Source organism: Phascolarctos cinereus, unplaced genomic scaffold (assembly GCF_003287225.1).
Source record: "Phascolarctos cinereus isolate Bilbo 61053 unplaced genomic scaffold, phaCin_HiC Scaffold_2;HRSCAF=192, whole genome shotgun sequence".
Lineage (NCBI taxonomy): Eukaryota > Metazoa > Chordata > Mammalia > Diprotodontia > Phascolarctidae > Phascolarctos > Phascolarctos cinereus.
In genome coordinates this window covers 185469779-185487976 of record NW_027555625.1, presented here as the reverse complement: position 1 = coordinate 185487976, position 18198 = coordinate 185469779, and the positions used below count along the sequence as shown (strand labels likewise).

Sequence of the window (18198 nt, the reverse complement as noted above, 5' to 3'; positions counted from 1 at the left end):
GCAAGGTAGGTGTACTTGTTCACTTCTATTTTCTAATGGTTTCTGTATTATAACTTGCAGACAGACCTCAGAGTATAATATTGACAGCTCTTTCCCTAGAGTTAGGAGACCTGGTTATACTATTGGTACAATCTTGGGGAAATCGTTTCATCTTTCTGGGCCATTTCCTCATCTGTATCATGAAAAAGCTGTACTAGATTCAAATTAACAATTCCTCTGACCTCAAAAATTCTGTGATTTTGGATCACTTGACCTCTAAGTTGTGAAATGGTTAGAATCACAGGCTGCCAGACCTGGAAGGCATGTTCAGAAGTCTTCTGGTCCAATCTCCTTATTTATAAGTGAAAATTTCAAATTTTCATAAAAAATGTAAAGAACAAACATAGGTGATAAGGAGCAGGAATGAAGATTTTAAACTAGATCTTCTGACTCCAAGTCTATACCACAGTAAGCACTCTTAAAATCCACAGTCCCACTCACCCCTCAAAAAGCTCAACAACAGAAACGTGGCATCAAAACAGTTCTCAAAAATGAGGGATAATAAAGCATTCTAAAAAATTTTAAAATTCAGTGTGATTTTGACATTAAAAAATTTATTATCACTTCAAAACAATACTTGATTTGATTCCACAAAGAAAATACATTTTTATGTTTCCTTTATGGCAAATAGAACAAAAACTAGAATCTCAATGTTAATTTACGATGTATACAATGAAAAAATGTATAAATAACATTTCAACTCTAATATCCTGATTTTAACATTTAAAATCTTAGATAAGACGTAGTGTTTATTTTGTACAAGCAAATTAACAGATACATCTTATCAATTTACAACATTCGATTTACACCGTAAAAATATAGAACTTTTTTCTTTTAAAACCAATTTTGGCAACTTCAATATTGAGAGTTCTCAGGTATTTCATATGTCTTCTTCAGGCTTTTTCCTATTATTAAATTTTAACTCTTTGCAGATGGGCATCCAGACCTTATTTCCTGTTCCTTATAGGAAGGATATCTGTAATCCAGTAATGAAAAAGAATTGCAATTTCTTTTGCATGGTCTGAAAAGAAAAAAAACAACAACTACACATTATAAATTATAATTCTGGTGTTTTGTTATACATGAACCCTTGAAAACCAAATAAATTGTGAAGAATCTACCAGAATGCAAACCTGACATTTAGGAATAGCAAGAAATTTGTTATAGTAGCATCTTATTTAACTTACACACAGATGTAACAAAAGTGACTTAGAGATGAGAAAATTCTGACAATGTGTTTGTTACTTTAGTTCTGACCTTTAGATTTAGAGTTTTCCTAGAAAAGAACTTTGGAAACTATAGTAAGCCAAATATTCAATTTATCCCTATATAGATGTTCATTATGACCTCAACATTTTCCCCCAGACGGTCAACTCTTGTGTTAAGCCTCTCTGAATTTTGCTAGACTGGGCTTCAAAATAAAGACATTGGGATATAGTTGGCCAATAATCAAAGCCTTTCTAACTTATTGGAAGTCTTTGGAAGTCAGGCTTGCTTGGCAATAGCCTTTTTTTTTTTTAAGGGAAGGCAGAAAGCATTTATTAAGCACTACTATGTGCCAAGCACCATGCTACATGCAGAGGATTCAGATACAGAAACAGTTCCTTTCCTTAAGGGAACTATGTTAACTCATTCATCTTTCCTTAAGAAGCTTATATTCGTTTAAAAAAAGTTTTTATTGATTTTTTTTCTTACCTCACCATAGTTATACCCACATGTCTGTCCCTCTCTCCTTCCCAGAAAGATATCCCATATGAAAAATATTATTATTTTAGTGGGAAAAAAAATCAGCAGAACTTCCACATCACAACTTTCCCCATTGTGGTTTTGATGTAGCATGGGTCAGCATAAGAAATTAAGTAAGATTTTGGGGGGAATTTTGTGGAAACTGCAGATGACATGTGAAGGTCAGCAGATGACACAGAGCCTATGACCAAATACTTAACCCAAATTTTGCAATAAGGTACTGTAAACACCTCATAAAAGAAAAAGAAAAAAATTCCAATTTCTTCTCCAGGCTGAAGGGAGGCCCCAAAACTTTTACATAGATTTTCCAGATAATGGGGGTGACATGCCTCTAACTTCCATGATGTGGAAGGGATAACATGTGCAATGTGTAATGCCTGTGGACCTCCCAACCTTCATGAAAGGGTGAGTTGGGAGTATCTTCTCATATCTCTTCATTGGAGTCCCATTTGATCTTTATAATTTACTGTGTATATTTTTTTTTCTTGGTTCTGCTTACTTCATTTTGCACCAAGTAATATAGATCTTTCCATGCTTCTTTGTATTCATTATATGTATCATTTCTTATAGCACAGCAATATTACATTATATTAATGTACCACAATTTGTTTAGCCATTCTCCATTGATGGGCAGCTAGGTGGTGCAATGCTGGGCCTGGAATAAGGAAGATTCATCTTCGTGAGTTCAAATCTAGTCAATAGCTGTGTGACCGTGAGCAAGTTACTTAACTGTTTGCCTCAGTTTCCTCATCTGTAAAGTGAATTGGAGAAGTGAAGCAAACCATGCCAGTATCCTTGACAAGAAAACCCCACATGGGGTCACAAAGAGTTGGGCACAACTGAAAAATAACTGAACAAACAACAATTGATGGGCTTCTATTTTGTTTCCAATTCTTAGCTATCACAGTAAGTGCTACTATAAATATTATGGAGCATATGGGGAATTTCTTCTTATTGATATCAGGCTTCCTTGGGATATAAGCCCAGTAATGGGATCTCTGGCTCACAGGGTATAGACATTTTTGTCAATTTATTTGCATAATTCTAAATTGCTTTTCAAAAACGTCATACTATTTCACAGATCCAGCAGCAACATATTAGTGTGTCTCTCCTTCCACACCCCCTTTCACATTGACTGTTGCCATTTTTTGTTATTTTTTTACAATTTGCAGGGTGTGAGATGAAATCTCAGGGTTGTTTTTATTTGCATTTCTCTAATTATTGGTGACTTGGGGCATTGTTATTTTTTTTTAAAAAACCACATACTTAGTTCATGAATGCTTTCTTTCTATTTTGTTAATATGACTAAAGAGCTGGCCTTGGTAGTAGGAAGATCTAAGTTCAAGTCCCTTCTCTGTGACATATACTGGTTGTATAATACTGGGTAAGTCACTTAACCTTTCAATGCTCTAGGAATTTCTCTATGAGTTGCAGAGATGGTGCTGACCTGCACTGATAAAAGGGGTTTCCTCATATGGGAGTTTCTTATATCAAGGTATCACAAGTTTGGTCTCTAGCTCCATTATTCGTTATTAAAATGCTTTTAAAAATAATTATTATTTCTGTTATTCTTTGACCCACTTGGTATTTAGGATAGTGTTAACTTAATTTCTATTTAGGTTTGTTTCTATCCTCTTTATTGATTGTTATTTTTATTGCAGTATGCTCTGTAATGGATGTGTTTATCATTTCTGTCTTTTCACATTTATTTATGATGTCTTTGTGCTCTGGTACTTGACCATTTTTTGGGAATGAGCACTATGATGCTCATAAATATGTATATTCTACAATATTCTTATTTAGAAATTGCCAAAGGTCTTTCAATTCTAATTTTTCCAATACTTTTTGGATCTATATGTTAACTTGTTCATCTTTCTCTTATTACCTAAGCTGAAAGAAGAATATTTAAGCATCATATAATTGTTATTTTGTTACCTTTTGCAATTTGGCTAGTATTTCCTTTAGGAACTTGGATGCTATGTTATTTAAAAATGCCTATATATGTGTACACATACCTATCTATATCTAATAATAGCATTTTCTTTCTTTGGCACTTTTATTCATCATATAGTTTTCCTGTTTACCTCTCTCGACACGTTCAATTTTATCTTTGCCTTAACTGAAATCATGAGCACAGTTCCTATGTTTTGGGGGCAATGAACTAAAACATAATACATTTTATTCCAGCTCCTAATTTTCAATCTGTAGGGGCTGACCTTAGAGTCAGGACATCTTTGGTTCAAATCCCATCCCTGACATATATTGCCATTGTGATACTGGGCAAGTCATTTAATTTTTTAATCCTGGAGGAAACTCTATGAAACTATCATCAGTTGTTGATTTGGAGCAGCAGAAAGTATTTCATTACTGGGAACTCACTTTTCTGATGAAATCACATACCTGGATCCTTCCAAAAAGGATCTATATCTTTTATTTTATTAACTGGTAAAATATATTTCATTGATGGCTTTTATCCTTATATTACAGTCATTTGTTGAGGGGGAAAAAACACAAAAAAAACTATCTTTACTCCAAATTGAATCTTCCCTTATGTCAAAGAAAATTAACTAAGTACAAACATCTGATACATGACTATATCTGACAATGTAAACACCATTCTTTCCCAATGTGCCCCTGTATCTCAGGAAGGACGTATGTTTCATTATCTATACCTTCATGAGTTTACAAATTACTCAGAGTCCAGCTTCAGTGATCTTTTTCATTTACTCTGGCATAGTCCTTGTATATATGATTGATTCTAATAATTTTAATCTATACTAGTTCTTAAAAAATGCTAGTTTCTCTGAATTTTATATACTTGTAATTTCTTACTGTGATATCCCATTATAATGATATACCATAGTTTTTGGTTTTTTCTTAGCCATTCCTGAACTGATAGGCATACCCTTTGTGCAATCACAAAGTATGCAGCTATGAATATTTAAATATGCTTTACAATTTGTGTTAAATATTTTGGAGTAAGTAATTCAGCACTCCTTAAAATTTGCAATAAGTATTCTGGATACAGCAAATTGTGCTTGCTTTCTTATTCAGTCTTCTATTTTATTTTATTTTACTAATGAGTTTAATCCATTTATATTTAGAGTTATTATTATGTTTTGTTCAATTTATTTTTTATTATTCCTCCTAATTTAAATCTGCATTTAGTTCTTGAAGTTTATTTTGACTACACTAGTCTGATCCATCTCCTCCTACAGCCTTTTTCATGTTCCCTTCCATTTTCCTAATCTTATTCCCTGAGCTTATTATTCTCTTTCACTCCTTTACTAGTCCTTCTATGAAACTATAAAAAGAGTATAGTACAGAAGACTACTTCTCCCACCTCCTTCCCCCCTCTGATTTGAATAACATTTCATTTGTAGTGCTGCTTTCAAAAAAAAAATCCCTTTCCTTACTACTTTCACCTTCTGTTACACTCTAGTATCTATTATTTCATTCTGGGACTTTATCTTTTTACACATTCCTTCTGTTTTGTGTCCATAATTCAAGGTGGAGCTTCTCGAAAACATAGAACATTTCTTCCACTATCCAGCTTATCTGTTAGTTAGGGAATAACCATTCTCTCCTTAGGGAGGGAATATGCATTTATATAGCATTTATATGCATTTATATGCACTAGGCACTGTATGAAGTGTTTTGAAAATGTTATTATCCTCATCTTACAGCTGAGGAAAGTGAGGCAAAGAGAAGTTAGGTGACTTGCCCAAGGCCACACAGCTAGCAAACGTTTAAGTCACATGTGAACTCAGATCTTCCTGACTCCACAGTCTATGCACTGTGCCTCTTGACTGCCTCAACAACTTAAATTGTTGACAACTTAACTACTTTGAGAAATCTAGTTTCTATCCTTAATTAATCCTTTAATTCTTTTATTGTTCTTTTGACTTATTCTGGAGGTTTTTGTAGTTGTTCCAATGTCACATGCTAGGGCTCTGTACAGTTTATAATTATCCTTTCCTTTTCTTCAGGGATTTCTTTACTTCGGAATATGTTTCTTGCATTGGAATAGTTTTACATTTGCTTAATAATTTTTTCCCTTCTTTATTAGTCTTTGTTTGCTGGTCTGCAATGTCCATCCCATCATGAGTTCTTTCCTTTCCCCTCCATGCCTTTGTTATTTATTCCTTTACTCTAAATGGCACGTTACTTGCCTCCATATAAAGAGGAGACTTAGTTACCTTCTCAACCCAGCAACTTTGCTACAAGTCATCTTCCTTTACTTCTTATATTTTCTTTTCTTTAGTTTGCTGCCCTTAAAGTTCTTTTGGGGCTGCTGAGTGGGGGGAAGGTTTATATCCTACATCTCATTTGTCCTTTCATCCAAACGCCACTTTTTTTTGGGTTCTGGATAACACGATGATCTGCCCTACACTGCTGATCCCCTCTCTACTCCAGTAGCTTGCTCTCTTTAAATTACTGGGACAGATCTCCAGGACAAAGGTGATGTAAGAAGATAGGGAAGTAATTTAACTGAATCACTGCTAAGGGGGAGACAACAAAAGACTGCAACTGACAGACTATCTGATACCATTCAGCTATGCGGCACTCAGTGTGGAATTTAGAACATGGGCCCGTGGGTGGAGGTAGTAAAAAGGTAATGATGGGCACAATATGTGTGCCCTTTTTCTAGAAGACTTACCTTGAGAAGAATTGTATCCTTTTCCTTTTCCTTTCATTATTTTACTTGGCACATTTCTTAGTGTTTTGAAGAGGCCACAATGAGAGATAGGGATAATAAATTTCAGCCATCTTCCTGGCAGTCTTACTTGAAGCCTTTAGCCAGGCATGAACTGTCAGAGTTTATGCTTTGTTAGAAGAGATCTTAGGGTTACCTCTATCATAAGATGAGTGCAGCAGAACTTTAATAAGAAGTGTTTATTTCATTTATTTTCTTAACATTTGCATTACAAAAGGACTTACATGAAGACTCCTTTACGTATTAAGTTTCCATGTATATTAAAAGAAGAGCAACAAAAAACACTGATTTACACACACATGGTCAGGTACATAGCCTTCATAAAGTTCTCTAATACCTCACTGCGCTATAGAGGCAACCCTTGGGTCCTAAATGATAATATGCCATAAGCTCTGGCAGATCCTGCCAAATTGGAAATATTCCATGTTCAGGGTCAGTAATGGAATGTATGGTATAACTTTAGTGCAGAGAGCCTCATCACCAGAAGTTTGGTCATTTAAGAGACCAAGGCTTTTTTTAGCCACACAACTCATGAAGATGGCCTGCCATGGTGTTGGTGAAGGGAAAATCCCTATAATTTCTAGTATTTTAGTACAACCATTTCATTGGTATGAAGGTACTGAGAAATATATCTGTATCTACATACAGTGAGATATACCTATGGAAACTGAGAAATTCAATATGCAAAGTCAGGTAAGGCACTTTTGCTCTATGCAAAATAAAACACTTGAATAAAAAAAAAAACAAACCAAACAAATAAACAAAAAACCCAAAAAACCTCTACAGAGTAAAATACAACATAAAATACTAAGTTTATGTACATATATATATCTATAGGTACATATATGTGATAACATGCCTAAAAATGATTTTTTCTATTAAAAAATCATGCTATTACTTCTATATGCATAGCCTTTCTCAATTTATACTTTGAAATATATACATATACATGTATATATGTAATAAAATAAACTTTTTGTATGGTGCTTAAGATTAACCTTATTAAATAAATAGCAGGACAGTTAGAAAAAAAAAAGCAAGTGATCATGGATGGGATCACAGATCTGAAGCTGAAAGATAGTTCAGGGGCCATTTAGTCAATCTCCTTATTTTATGGATGATGAAACTGAAGCCTTGGGAGGTTAAATGACTTGCCCAAGGTTCTGTAAGTAGTTAAGTATCAGGTGTGGGATCTGAACCTAGGTCCAGTGATTACAGAACCAATAATCTTTTCATTAGAGTATTATGATATTAGTCTTCATATGTTTGATATTAATCCTAAAGTAAATGTGCACTGACCTTACATTCAATAAAAAACTTCTTTTTCTAAATTAGAATTAAAAATGGACGTGGGAAAATTAATTTTAAAAAACTATCAGTTTCAAAAGTAGTATGTAGAAGAGTTAAATCTGCTATACCTTCTCTTAAAAAAAATCCTTTCTTCTTATAAATCTGACACCATATGTCAAACTCTGGCTCAATTAACATTCTCTCCATGAAGTCATCCCTGATCAATCCAAACCACTGATCTCTCAATTTCATAAATTCATAACACATATTACTTGTACCATTCATTTGATACCAAATTACATAGAAGCTTATGACATCACTTATATTGTTATATTGTTATACTATCATTTATGTCTAGCATTAGTAGTTCTAAAAATATTTTATTTTTATTTTCAGTTCCAAGTTCTCTACTTCCCTTCACCCCTCCACTACCCATTGAGGCTAAAAAGAAATGATATTTATTATACATATGAAGTTATATAAAACATATTTCCACATTAGCCATATTCCAAAAAAAAAAGAAAGAAAAAAGAAAAAAGAAAAAAGAAAAAAAAAGCAAGAAAAATCAAGAAAAGAAATAAAAATGTTTCAATCTGCACTCAGACTATCAGCTCTCTCTCTGGAGGTGGACAGCATTTTACATTGTGAGTCCTCTGAAGTTGTGGTGGATCACTGTATTGATCAGAGTTATCGAGTCTTTCGTAGTTGATTATCTTTCAACATTGCTGTTACTGTGTAGATTGTTCTCCTGGTTCTGCTTGCCTCACTTTGCATCAGTTCATGTAAGTCTTCTCAGGTTTTTCTATCCCCTTCATTATTTTTTTACAGCACAATAGCATTGCATCATATTCATATGCTATAACTTATTCAGCCATTCGCTGATTGATGGGCATCCTCTCAATTTCCAACTCTTTGCCTCCACAAAGAGCTAGCTTTAGTATTTGGCTCTCTCCAACTAGACTTTACACCTTTTTTTTTTCTTTTGTGAGGCAATTGGGATTAAGTGACTTGCCCAGAGTCACACAGCTAGGAAGTATTATATGTCTGAGGTCAGATCTGAACTCATATTCTCCTTACTCTAGGGCCGGTACTCTATCCATTGCGCCACCTCGCTGTCCTAGACTTTATACTTCTTGAGGGCAGAACTTATGGTGTATACTTCTTTGCATCTTTCTTTGGGTTTACCATAATGCTGATATAGTAGGTACTTAATATCTGAATGAAAGTTAAATACTGATTATCTTAATTTTCCATTTTTGGCTTTTAGAATTGAAGGGTGCAGAAAATCTACTAGTTATTGCAGCAGAGAAGATAAAGGAAGAGAAGAGGAAGAGATAAGTTTTCCTACTACAGATAAAACTACAGAAGACTTCCCTTTGGGATCTATGACAACCACAGGATGGAAAATTGGCGTGGTTGTATATTATCCCATAAACAAATCAAAGAAGCAATGAAAGTGTTTTTCTTTCTGTGTTATTCAACCAAACCACAAGTATATCATCGTATATCCTAATTCATTATTATTTTCTTAAGGTGTTTTTTTTTTGAGGCAAACCTTGACAAAAACATAAACACTCTGATTAATAAATTTCAGTACATACCAGGAGGCATCATGCATTGTTCTTGGAACTGTTCCAAAGCACTCTTTAATCTTTCAGTATCTTGCAAAAGTACCAGAGTTTTCATCTGGTCCAAAAGTATAATATCTGAGGAAGCTATGCGATGAAATTTAAGATGTTTAAAAATCTCCTGGATAGTTTCCAAACAGGCAGTTGAACCAGAAGATTTAAAATTACCTGAAGAAAACAAGGCAGGATGACTTAGCATTCTATTTAATGATAATTTAATTTTTATGATGTTTTTAAACTTACGATAACTTTATATCACTCAAGAAGAACCTTATACAGAAATACTGTTGGTCAATGTTACAAAAGGAATGGTCATAATACTACCTGATATTTATGTACAATTTTATAGTGGTACTTTTATGTATATTATTTCATTTGATTTTCACAATAATTCTCTAAAATGGACTGAGCAAAGTCAGCACCTGGAATCCAGGGCTTGACCCAAAATCTATTGACCATACCATGTTGCCTCCCTGAAGTACAGTACTCTGATCAATGATTTGAAGGCAGGGCATGCGTGCATGCATACATGCATGCACACATTTATATACACTATAAATAGTCAACTGAATAAGAACAAAAATCTAAATTGACTTTCACCACATAGGCATGTTTATTATACTGAATGGAGTTATTAATGGGTATGTGCAAGTGTCTTCCCAACTGCAGTACACTGTATTTGAAAAACATGTGCAAAGCTAGGGAGAAATGAGAGACAAATCAAAGATAAAAGGCATTTCCATATTTGTGAAATGTGTCAAAAACAAAGAACAAGTTAGTAGACTCAAAAAATAAAGCAACAACTGCAGACAGTAGAGTTACTGTAAAATTTTTTGCATGCTTTTAATTGTAAATTATTTAAAAGTGGTTCCATCACAAGTAATTATTTTTAAAAAATCAGGACTCAAAAGAAGAAAAAATTTACATAAGTAGAATTCAACCTCACTTTATATAAAATAAAGATTGGTTCAACAAAATAAAATAATTATTCAGATTTTTTGTACTGGCTTTTAAAATGTAGCATTCTAGCATCTATGCAATTGAAAAACCAGCTGTATAAAGGAAAGGTACAACAAGACTCTTTCGAGTACAGTCAAACAAGCTATGAATTCACTTAACTACACTATCATCTAGCCCTCATTTTTCCATCTTGTCCACAAAGCTTTTATGACTTTTCATATCAAATACTTGGATGAAATCAAAATGTACTGTCTATGGGATTCTTCTGATTTGCTAGTAACTAATCCTAAGTGGAAAGGAAATTAGGTTAATTTAACATGAATTGTTCCTTGTGAATTTACATGGATTGTCCTAGATTTCTGTTAAGATCCTTTCCTGCTCTAGACCTATAATCTTATGAAGAAGTGAGTCAAGATGGCAGAGACTGGAGGAAGGGAGGCCAGGAAATTCTGGTGTTCAGATGAGAGCTCAGAATTGGCTACATATGCATTTCAGAGCTAACTACACAGAAATGATAATTGAAGCCACAATAGTGAAAGAGATTGAAGGGGGGGAAACCCCCCCCCACACATACACACACACAAAGGAAGAGAGGAGAGGGCCCAGGACATAGCCTTGGGGGAGGCCAATCTTGAGAACAAGAGGAAGAAGATGAATCCATGAAGGAATTTAAGCAGTGCTTAGATAGAAGAAACAGGAGACAGCATGTCATGGAAATTAAGAAGGGAGTCTATTAAGAGGGAATAGGCAGTAGATGGTAGCAAATGCTACAGAAAGATGAGGGAGGGGAAGCACTGAGAAAAGGCTTTAGGATTTAGTAAGGAAGAGTTATTTGCTAAATCCAATGCTTAAGAGACCTGAATATTTTGTTCTCAGAGAGTAGGAGAGGATAAGGAAGTTATAAATAGTTGTAACAATAGATATCTTTCCACAATCAGGATATCCTTTTTTATGCAAACAACATATTCTACACCTTGCACATCTAAATACCACACTCCTAGGTAATCACTAGGCAGATATCTAGGTATGGCTTATTTCAATGGTAATCCATATAATGATCCCTGGGACATTCAATCTTCATTTTATCCTATAAATCCACAATAACTCCCATCTGTCCCTGGTCACCATACAATCCTAAGATGATTCCCTAGCTTCTTGGCTTGCCTCACTCCTGATTTGATTAGATAAGAAAAGTCTATTATCAGGGTTGTCTTTAATTACTAACATGGAAGCATCTGTAGTACATCTCATCATCCTATAAGATCTCATCAGCCTTGGTACTCCACCTAATCACTATCTTCTGTTAATGCAGACACGAACTCCAAAACCTCTATTTAAGTAGGTAACTAACTCAGAACATCTCATTTCTCACTTGGCTGCACTACTCTGGGATAACTCTGGGATGTCTCTGACTTCACTATGTCCCTGTATCAGGGGGTACCTTTCCCTCACCCTGCTTTGAGCTTCATTTTGTGTGTTAGATTGTAAACGCTTTGAGGGCTGGGACTGTCACACCTTCTTCGTATCCCCATAACTTAGCACAGTAGGTGCTTAGTAGTGGGTGACTTAGTAGTAGGTGTTTCATAAATGTTTATTGACTGTCTAAGTTGACTAGGAAGGGTATGACCTGGAATAGTGAATGCAGGAATACATGAGAAACCATGATCCTATGCTGGTGAGATTATTTCATAGTTGGCACACTACTAAGTCAAAGTCTGTCTCTAGGGAGACACTCTAGGAGGGACAGTTGTGTCCATTTCCTGGATCCCAAAAATAGATCTCCTTTTAGATGCAAAAGGACAGTAGAGTTGGCATCACCCAGTTTCTTTATCACATCACAAGAGTTTTCCCCATGAAGTACTGAGCTCTATCTAGTCTTGTATTCTGGTTTATGATTTCTTGATGCTTGTCCTAGTTCTTCTATTCCCAGTCCTATTTATCTCGATCTGGTTCTCTGGGCATGATTCAATATTGACTTTGATCAATTAGTCTTTAGTCCTGTTTGCTCCCTCATCTTTGGAATTTTTTGAATATCAGTCAGTCACTGGGTATCTTTGCTCTACCTTCTGGCCATTAATTCTTCTTCTCTAATCAAAAAGAAGAGAATATTTGACAAAAAATTCCTTCCAACTCAATGAGTCTATGGTAGAGGGGGTAAGTCTATTCTGTGTTGTTTCAGAAGATAAAAGTTAAAGGGAGATAAATTTTTATCATGGTTTAAGGAAGCGTGTTCTAACAATTAAAGTATCCAAAAATGGTTTCTGCCAGGTAATCAGTGATTGCCAAAGTAACACTTAAATTCACTGTACTAAAGCATTTAATGGTATTGTAAGTTGCCTTTATTTAAAAAAAAAGTTTTTGCTGAATTCTTTGAGAACTAGAGAATTTTTTTTTGCAATGTGACTAGCTACCTTATATCTAACTTATAAGCTTTTATTTTCACATATTTAGAGTTCTGAAAGCAAGTTAAATTTAAAAAACAATAATTGATATACTATATACTATGGTTTGTTGAGGTAGACAACAACAAAAAAAACATATCTATGAAACGTGTTGGTATTAAGGGGAGGGAGACATGCCTTTGGAAACTGAACTATCACCAGTAACTATAGAATCTGAGAAATATGTATGCATATCACTTCTCAGCAGAGCCAGAACTACTCACCTAAGAATAGATGAAGTTCCCTCTGTTCCAGGTTGCTGCCTCAGAAAGAAGCTTGGCTATTCCCAGGCGTGTGATTGCAGCCATTAGCTGAGAAAAAAGATGTAGAACTTCAGGCACATGTGCCTTTTAGAACTGGCATGTGGTGGAAAGTTAGTTTTCAAGCACATATCTGGACCACCATGGACAAGCCATATCCCACTGCTGAGATATTCTTCTTTTTTGGTGGTTTGCCAAGGAAATGCAACCATTATAGACAACTGCATCTCACTAGGAAATGAGGAGAAAGTATGCAGCTGCTAGAAATGTGGAGGAGTGATAAGACAAGGCCATTTTATTTCAAAGCTTATTTTAAGACTTTTTTTATAGCTCAATCTAACAAGTATTCTCTTATCAATTCTTGTAACATTTCTGGGAAGAACTGGAAAGAGGGCAGTAGTAAAACAATTACCTTCATTTACAGTGAAAGAATGTTGGCTTTAGAGCCTTAGGTTTGAATGCCAGCTCTGTGCTATCTGTGTTAGCTCAGGTGTGACACTTGACCTTTCCTGGCCTCAAGTTTCCATGTCTATCATAAGCTTCTATATAGTTACTACATATTTTGATAGCATAAAGCCACTATATGATGGGGAAGCTAAATTAATTTTTAAATGAAGAAAATACTAAAAGAAAATTCAGAAAAAACTCCCAATTCTACCACACAGTTTGTCTGTAAGTTGACAGAATACTTAGAGTATGAAGGCACCTTTCTAATTCAACCTTGCTACCAATCCAGCAAGCTTTTCTGTATCTCTGACTATCCAAATCTTGATTCAATATTCTACTTCTGGGGTGCACATGATGAAGTGAATTCCTCCATCTTCCTTCTACTTCATCTGTTATACCTATTTCCTCCTTTATGTAATCTACTACCGTGACAATATTCCTTCCATTTTTGTTGCTGTCCATCTTCACCAAACGTTCTTCATGTATATCTTCTTAATATATAGTGTCACCAATACTTCCTCCTCACCCACTTAACTTATTCTGTTCTTTCTGAATAAAATTTATTCTTCCAAAGACTTGGTAACAGAACATACTGCTTTAAGAACAGACCAACTAAGACCATAAGCAGAAGACATATTACAGAGTTACTATGGGAAAACATTCTGTCTACCCAGGAGCAAATAATAATTAAGAAAAGAGAAGGTCTATTACTACCTCACTGGCTAACCAAGAGTTTCAACACTCCACACCAAGGACAGTACAGTAAGCTCCTAGAAAGTTATCTTTATTACTCTGTGTTTTTATTCTAAGAAATATGTTCCTTAAAGTGTCAACTTCTGTTTTGCTTAACTATCCACATTTATGCATGTACATGAATCTCATATCATTCTCTATTCACTTCCCTTCTTTGGTTACATCTTTAGAAGTTGATTTAACAATGAAAAATTTTGAGTACTTTTTGAAAAATAGTTATCTGATTGAGTAAAATTACTCATTTTTAATGAACAATGATTTGCATATTTGTCTCTCAGTTTATTTCCCAGATGTGATCATTTACATTTTAATTTTGCTCAATTAATAAATTTAGACTCCTATTTTCAATGAAGGACCCATGTGAATTGTTGAGAAAAATATGCCAAGTCATACTAGTGCCAAAGACAAAAAAATTCAGTTCATGAGACTCCTAGAGCATGTGTATACAAAAAGCTCAAATCCATGGAATTTGTCAATGAACCTTAGGCATTATTCTCATTTTTGTGAGATATACAAACTTGATAAACATGCCTTCTATGTTTTTATTCAAGATACTGATAAAAATACTGAATTAGGATGAGTCATAGGGGACTCCCTCCAGAATAACATTTATTGATAAACACTGAGTATGGTTGTTTAAATAGTTAAATCCATCTAAAGACTATCGTTTAGTCTGCAAATTTCCATTTTGTCCACAATGATATCACGAGAGACTGACAAGACTGATTCTGGTCAATATATACCATACGAATAACATACCCTCAGTCATATAACTACCAAAAGGAGAAATGCAATTAATCTGGCATATCTTTCTCTCTAGTAAACCCATATTGGCTCTTACAGATCACCTTTTTTTTTTTTAAATCAGGAAGGGCAGGGATTTAAAAACCTACACAAATGTAAGGCATTATCATTAGTATTAATAAATAGAAATAATTTCACTATCATATATTAGACACTCCTATGCACATAGTAAGTGCTCAATAAAGGCATGCTAAAAACTATTAAGTTAGTAGAGAAGAGAAAGGAATAAACTATTAATACTTTTACTTATAATGAAGTTAGGAAAATAAAGTTGTAGAATTTTCCAAATTCTCTTATCTGTATGTATTTTATATAGAAGCATAGTTAATGCTGACTACCTATCTTAAAATGGAACTATTAATTTGTTTTGTGTACATTATCCTTCTTAAGAACTTTGCTGAGGCTGACTGCAATTTGCTCCATTAGGTATATCTTCAGCCAGCAGCCAAGGTACAAATATATTTGTTTGGAAGAATTAAAACATCCTAAATTTGTCTCTGTGCTATTTATTTATTTTGAATATTCTATGGAGAAACATATGAATGGCATTGCCTATTTTCCAAATTCGAAACTAGTACCATTATTCTAAAGATGAAATAGGAGAGAACATACTGTCAGAGAAATAAATTTCTTGTGTTGCCTGCAAGAAGTCTAGGATGCCATCTGCCTTTTCATTGGTGTCTTTAGAATCTTCTCCTTCACTGCTGCTCTCAGGCTGGTATGTAAAACTGATGCCAGTGGCTTTTGTTAGTAGGCCAGCTGCTCTCTTCCTTTCCTTTTGCTGTTTCTTTTTCAGTTTCCTTTTTTTATTTTTGCTTATTTGTGGGCCATCTGTATGCTGTGGCTGTAATTTTTCTTGTAAATGGCTCTCATTCTTCTCAAATTTGGTTTGTTCTACATGGACATTATGGGGATTTTGCAAAATATTCTTTGGTTTCCGCTTTCTTCTTCTTCTCCTCTTTGGTGGCTCTTGAGGATTCTCTTCTGTAAAAGCATTAAAATGAAACAGTAATCAGTATAACAAGATTGCAGCAAACATCTTGGTCAACATTAATTTAAATAATCTAATTTGGTTTCATATCCAATACTTGGAGGCAGTATAGCATAATGGATAAACATCCTAAGAGTCATCCTAAGACAACCTAAGAGTTAAAAAGACCCGGATTCAAATTTCCCTTCTGACTCAAACTAGCTGTATGATTCTTTTTTTTTTTTCTCCCCAGCCAATGCAAGGTACTCTTTAGTCTAGGAGTTCCAAGGAAGAGCCTTGTTGTTGTGGCAAAGTGGATAGAGTGCCAGGTCTGAACTCAGGAAGACTAACCTTCCTGAGTTCAAATCTGGCCTAAGACACTTACTAGCTGTGTGACCCTGGGCAAATCACTTAGCCCTGTCTGCCTTAGTTTCCTCATCTACAAAATGACCTAGAGAAGGAAATGGCAAATCACTCCAATATCTTTGCAAGAAAACCCCAAAATGATGTTACAAAGAGTTAGATATGATTAAAATGAAACAACAAATAATGCTATACATAAGTGAGTGCTTCAATGAATATATGATCTTATTATGGCCAATATTCTGTTTACCAATGAAGATGTTCACCCAGCCATGCCTTTTAAACTTATATTATTCTTCTCCTTGCTGTCTCAGAAATTCTCCATAGCTGATCTACCTAATATACAGGAAGTACCTTAATGTCATTCTTTGAACATTTTGTGGACCTGAATGCTGCATAAAAATTCCATGTGTTATCCTCTTAACTTCATGATAAGGCTTTCTTTTGTTGGTCCTACATAACTGAAGTGTCCTTTCTTTACCCCCACATCAGTCATATTGTAAAGAAGAATTAGAACCAATGGGAGGAACCAAAACAACAAAAAAAGATAGCAAATAGTATGCTTCCATCTGCATTAAGACTGTAAAGTTTTTTTTCTCTGGATGTGGATAGCATTTTCCTTCAGGAGTCTTTTGGAATTTTTTTAGATCCTTGCATTGCTGAGAAAAACTAAGTTTATCAAAGTTATTGCATAATGTGGCTGTTACTGTGTATAATGTTCTACTGGTTCTGCTCACTTTACTAAGCATCAGTTCATATAAGTCTTTCCAGGTTTTTCTGAAGTCTGCCTGCTCATCATTTCTTATAGCACAATAGTATTCCATTACATTCATATACCACAACTTGTTCTAGCTGTATGGTTCTTAATTCTAGTACCTTTCCTTTTAAAATTATTTCCTGTTTATCTATTTATAACCTGACTGTTTGCTTGTTATCACCAGCATTAGGTCATGAGTTTCTTGAGGGATGATGTATTTTGCCTCTTTTTGTATTGCATTTAGCACAGACACTGGCACATAGGAGGTGCTTAATATATGTTTATTGACTGATTGACTCTGAGCAAGTCACAATTAGTGTCCCAGACAACTCTCTAAGACTCTTAAGTTGTAGAGCAAGGGCCAATCTGCATTAATAGAGGGAATTTCCTGATTTGTTACTCCCTATATCAATTAAATTACAGGTTTGACCAAGAATAACAGCAAATCAAATAACAAACTGTAGACAGAAAATAACAAAAAGGCTTAAAATATTGGAGGGAAAAAAAAGCATTTCATCACTACTGTGTTAAATGGAAGTTCTCACTTTCTCTAGCTTTGCCTGACATCCCTTTGTATCAAACACCTTCTTTTTTGGTCCAAATTATTCCCCATAGGGCCATTTCATAAAATTACCTTGTAGTACATAATTTGTTTCAAAATAAGTGTTTTATGTATTTGATTCATTGTTGGATTTTCTATATTTCACTCTGAAATGTTGTTCTAACTCAAGGATTCTCAAAGTCTACTTTAGGATTTACTGATGGTCGTCAAGGGTCTTTCTGGGGGTTCATGGACTAATCTCTTAAAGTAGTAATGCTATAAACATGATGGTGTCTATGCTTTTTTCTAGTATAAGTGACTTACTTTAGGATAATTAGCTTGATAAAGAACAACCAAAAATATCACATACTAGACAACTATCTTTCTGGCAACTATTTAAAAGTAAGGCCACTGATATTGCATTTTGGTGCTAAATAACAGTGTAATGCTCAAATGGATCTCATTACTATGGGAATTCCAAT

At 34.5% G+C, this 18198-nt stretch overlaps 1 protein-coding gene across 2 annotated transcripts in view; it reads right to left on the bottom strand.

The window, feature by feature from the left end:
• Window positions 1–573: 573 nt before the first annotated feature.
• The window catches only part of ERICH1 (glutamate rich 1), a 94420-nt gene continuing 76795 nt past the window's right edge, over window positions 574–18198 (bottom strand). The window contains exons 4-7 of one of the 2 annotated variants that reach the window (XM_020973012.2): window positions 15698–16069; window positions 9394–9588; window positions 6446–6596; window positions 574–1060 (exon numbers count right to left, since the gene is read on the bottom strand). In XM_020973012.2, the coding sequence (XP_020828671.1) occupies window positions 6487–6596; window positions 9394–9588; window positions 15698–16069 (677 nt within the window). In that variant the 3' untranslated portion in view covers window positions 574–1060; window positions 6446–6486. The remainder of the gene's footprint in view (window positions 1061–6445; window positions 6597–9393; window positions 9589–15697; window positions 16070–18198) is intronic. The other variant, XM_020973013.2, reaches the window with a different exon arrangement.